The sequence below is a fragment of the Cannabis sativa genome, chromosome 6 (assembly GCF_029168945.1).
Source record: "Cannabis sativa cultivar Pink pepper isolate KNU-18-1 chromosome 6, ASM2916894v1, whole genome shotgun sequence".
NCBI classification, from domain to species: Eukaryota; Viridiplantae; Streptophyta; class Magnoliopsida; order Rosales; family Cannabaceae; genus Cannabis; species Cannabis sativa.
In genome coordinates, this window is record NC_083606.1 from 55875436 (window position 1) to 55880300 (window position 4865).

Sequence of the window (4865 nt, forward strand, 5' to 3'; positions counted from 1 at the left end):
ATCCTTTTTGGAAAGGAGGTACTTAAGAGCAGAGTGGTTGGTGAAGACCGTGATAAGGGAACCGATCAGGTAGGAACGAAACTTGTCAAGTGCGAATACTACGGCAAGCAACTCTTTCTCAGTAGTAGAATAGTTCATTTGAGCACTATTAAGAGTTCTACTTGCATAGTATACGACGAAGGGCTTCCCTTCCCTTCGTTGAACAAGGACGACCCCTATAGCGTAATTGCTAGCATCACACATGATCTCGAATGGCAAGTTCCAATCAGGTGGTTGAATGATATGGGCAGAAGTGAGTTTGGTGACAAGTGTTTGGAAGGATTCCTCACACTCGAATGTCCAGTGAAACACCACGTCTTTTGCCAAGAGGTTCGACAAAGGTCGAGCTATCGTCGAAAAATTCTGGATGAACCTCCTATAGAATCCAGCATGCCCAAGAAAGGATCGAACATCCTTAACAGTCTTGGGGGCGGGCAGCTTTGATATGAGTTCAATCTTGGATTGATCAACCTCAATTCCTCGTTGTGAAACAATATGCCCCAAGACTATGCCAGATGGCACCATGAAATGACACTTCTCCCAGTTGAGTACCAAGCCTTTCTCTTTGCATCGTTTAAGCACAGCTTCCAAATTGAGAAGGCTTGATTCAAATGAATCACCAAAGACTGTCAAATCATCCATATATACTTCCATACAATTCTCGATCATATCACTAAAGATACTCATCATGCACGGCGGAAGGTGGTCAGGGCATTACACAGGCCAAATGGCATACGCCGAAAGGCATAGGTACCAAAAGGACAAGTGAATGTGGTCTTTTCCTGATCTTCTAAAGCAATTTCGATTTGGTAGTACCCCGAATAACCATCGAGAAAGCTGTAGAAAGGATGACCTGCCACACGTTCCAAGATTTGATCGATGAATGGAAGTGGGAAATGGTCTTTACAGGTGGCGGCATTTAATTTTCTATAATCAATGCACATGCGCCAACCTGTTGTGACCTTGGTAGGGATGAGTTCTCCCTTATCATTTGGTACCACTGTTACTCCCGATTTCTTGGGAACAACCTGAGTTGGGCTAACCCACTTACTGTCGGCAACAGGATAAAGTATCCCGTAATCCAAAAGCTTCAAGATTTCTGTCTTTACCACTTCCTTCATTGGTGGGTTTAATCTCCTTTGAGGATCACGTCGTGGTATGGCCCCGTCTTCCAATTTAATGTGATGGGAGCAAATCAAGGGACTAATCCCTTTAATGTCAGGTAACGTCCAACCAATTGCTCCTCTTTGCTCTGTGAGCACGTTGATAAGTTGTTGCTCTTGACTTGCATTAAGGGTGGAGGATATGATGACAGGGAAAGTGTTGTTTGCTCCCAAGAAGACATGCTTAAGTTCCTTAGGAAGTTGAGCCAAGTTTGGTTTAGGAGCTTGTACAGTGGGTGGTTTTGGTGTTTCCCTATCTTGAGGAAGTCCCTCGAAGATTGGATTCCAAAACACGGTTCTTTTGGTCGGTAATTGATTGATGACTTCAGGGTTGATTTCAGTATTACCCGACTCAGAAATCTCAGAAATTTTAAAGAGGTCATTGAGATGAGTGGAAGTGTATTGTGCTTCTACCTCTTCTGAAATAAGTGTATCGATCAGAAATGATTGGAAACACTCATCGTTATCAGGTGGTTGTTTACCAATGTTGAAAACATTCACCTCTAGAGTCATGTTTCCAAAAGAGATTTTCATGAGACCATTCCTACAATTGATGAGTGCATTTGCTGTTGCGAGGAATGGTCGTCCGAGAATGATGGGAATTTTGGACTCTAAGTTGACTTCAGATTGAGTGTCCAAGATGAGAAAATCCACAGGGTAATAGAATTTATCAATTTGAATCAAGACATCTTCAACTATTCCCCGAGGTTTCTTAACTGATCGATCGGCTAATTGTAGCACCATAGATGTGGGCTTAAGTTCTCCTAGGCCTAGTTGCAAGTATATGGCATAAGGCATGAGATTTACACTTGCACCTAAGTCCAGGAGGGCTTGGCCAAATTCCTGTTCCCCTATTTGACATGAAATGGTGGGACAACCAGGATCTTTGTATTTAAGCGGTGTCTTGCAGTCGATCACCGCACTAGCTTGTTCTGCCAAGAATGCAGTTTTCTTGACATGGTGCTTCCTTTTGATAGTGCATAGATCCTTGATAACTTTGGCATAAGCCGGTACTTGCTTGATTACATGAAGTAATGGAAAGTTAACCTTAACTTGTGTCAAAAAGTCAAGGATTTCACTATGACTTTCCAGTACCTTCCCAGTGGATTTCAAAGCCTGCGGAAAGGGCACCTTTACTGGAAGGTTCTGTGGCACATCAGCATCTGGAGCGGGCATTGGTACACTAGTGGTCTTAGGTAATGGTGATACCGTACTTTGACCACTTCGGGTAGTAATAGCATTAACCCCTTTGAGATTAGACTCTGAAGGAGTGGAGGTTTGTGCCATATGTTGCCCTTTGGGAGTGATTAGAGGCTGAGCGGGAAGCTTACCACGCTCTTGAATGACTGAAGAATCATTTAACTTTGTTATTTGAATCTTTATGTCCTTCAATTCCTATATCACCTGAGTGAAATAAGTCCTGAACTCTAGTTGGGATTCTGCGAGAATTTTCATGGAACTCTCAAGAGAATTCTTTTGTTGATCAGGCCTCCATTGGCTCCCAGATGCTTGATTTTGACTTGTATCCTTCCAACTGAAATTGGGATGGTTACGCCAACCAGGATTGTATGTGTTGGAGTAGGCATTATAAGGCTTCTTGTAATCCCCTAAGGCATTACACTGTTCCTCATCTCCTCCCCTTAACATACTAAGACTAGGGCACTCTTGTGGTTGATGATCAGTCCCTCCACAAATGAAGCATGGTTCTTGCTTTTCCACTTTTGCAGCCATCTGGAGTGCTTTACCTTCTTGAGTTTTGAAAGCCTCAAATTGTTTTTTCAAAGCTTCAAGTTGATCTTTCACACTGTCCTCCTCCTTTAATTGGTAGACTCCGGCTGTTCGTGGCTTGTCTGTAGGACTTGACACACTCCATGTGTATGATTTTTCAGAAATTTCTTCAAGATATTCCAAAGCTTCTTCGGGATCTTTCTGTAGGAAGTCGCCATTGCACATCATTTGTACGAATTGTCTTTTGTCGGCTGTGAGACTGTCGTAGAAATAGCTGACAAGACGCCAACTTTCGTATCCATGATGTGGGCACTGGCCCATCAAATCTTTAAACCTCTCCCAGACCTGATGAAACGTTTCATGGTCCTTTTGGGTGAAGGTAGAGATTTGCCTCTTAAGGCTGCTAGTCTTATGGGGTGGGAAAAATTTAGAGAAAAATGCTTTTGTCATTTCGTCCCAAGTCCCAATAGACCTTGGCCTTAAGGAATACAACCAGCTTTTGGCTTTATCCTTGAGTGAGAAAGGAAAGAACTTCAATCTCACCAAGTTAATGATGTCAGCTTGGTTGTTGAATGTGGCCACCACCTCTTCGAAGGCCTGAATATGCACATATGGACTCTCATTTTCCATACCATGAAAGGTTGGTAAAAGTTGAATCATGCCAGGTTTGAAATCGAAGTTGGGCATATTCATGGGATACATTATGCATGAAGGTGTGGCCGTACGCGTAGGATGTAGATAATCCTGTAGCGTTCTTGGTTGGATTTCCTGTTGTTGAGCCATCATTGGAAGTGCAGGAAGTATGGGTGATGGTGGTGAATGAGAACGAGTGGAAGAAGACGATTTAGGAGAGTTTTCTAAAATTTCAAGTTGTTGTTTTACAAATCTCCCTAATTTGTCTCTATTTCGTGACATTCACTTTTTTTTTTTTGTGTGTATTTTCACTTGTTAAATAATGTAAATTACAACTATGTAATAATGCAAGGGTATTCACACAAGATATTCTCAGGCCGATTGGGAAGGTTGCCAAGGTACCGCTTCGTCCCACACTTTTACTAGAACTCCCCGGGGTTGCTAGAAAGTGTAGAGGGTACTCTATCACAAACCTTTAAAGCCAATCTTTCTTAGACAGAATGATCTCAGTTTGTACCACTTTTACCATTACACAATTGGGTTTACACTAAAAAGTTTATGAAAATATTTTATGCACAATTTTTTTTTTGTTTTTTTTAGCCTAAAGGATAAAAGTCTACAACTAACCTAAAATAAATAAAAAAAATGGCTAATCTTAAAAAAAAAAGTACACAAAATAAAATAATGTTAAAAAAAAAAAAACTAACACCATAATATAGTAGCAAAATAATAAATACAACTAACAAATAAACTAAACAAAAAAGGACTTGCTTTTTTTTTTTTTTTTACTAAAAGAGTAAAGAATAATAATAATAATATATAATGATTTTTTTTGAATCTATATATAACTTAAAAAAAAACTAAATTATATTATATTAACTAAAAAGTTTTTTTTTTTTTTTTTGATGTAAACAAATAAAGAGAGACAAAAAAAAAATAAATAAAACTACTATACTAACCTGTTGTAGCGCAGAAACCTTCCCGGCAACGGCGCCAAAAATTGATGTCGCCCAATTAGTTACACTGCGGTCGCGGTAGTAAACGGGCTATATGTCGTATCCACAGGGAGGAAAAATACACTCAAAAGGACAATTAGTAAATTTACAAGAATAAAATATGAACCTTGAATGTGATGAGAATATTGAGAAATGATTTTTAAAAATTAAACAAGTAATTAAAATGAGAAGTGATCAGAAAATGATTATGGAAGACACAAGCTTTGTACATGCAATTATATTTTCCTAATAAAATTGATTCTTTAACCTCAACTATAATTCTACACCATTAATTATAGTTGGAAAA

The 4865-nt window shown here is 39.5% G+C and overlaps 1 protein-coding gene and 1 non-coding gene across 2 annotated transcripts; one reads left to right on the forward strand and one right to left on the reverse strand.

The window, feature by feature from the left end:
- Positions 1-2597: 2597 nt before the first annotated feature.
- Positions 2598-3845, reverse strand: LOC133039304 (uncharacterized). The gene has a single exon (XM_061118165.1). The coding sequence runs from the start codon at positions 3843-3845 to the stop codon at positions 2598-2600; it is 1248 nt and encodes a 415-aa protein (XP_060974148.1).
- LOC115696061 (small nucleolar RNA R71) lies at positions 3226-3332 on the forward strand. The gene has a single exon (XR_004007659.2). It is a non-coding gene; the product is annotated as a small nucleolar RNA R71 (small nucleolar RNA).
- Positions 3846-4865: the final 1020 nt, after the last annotated feature.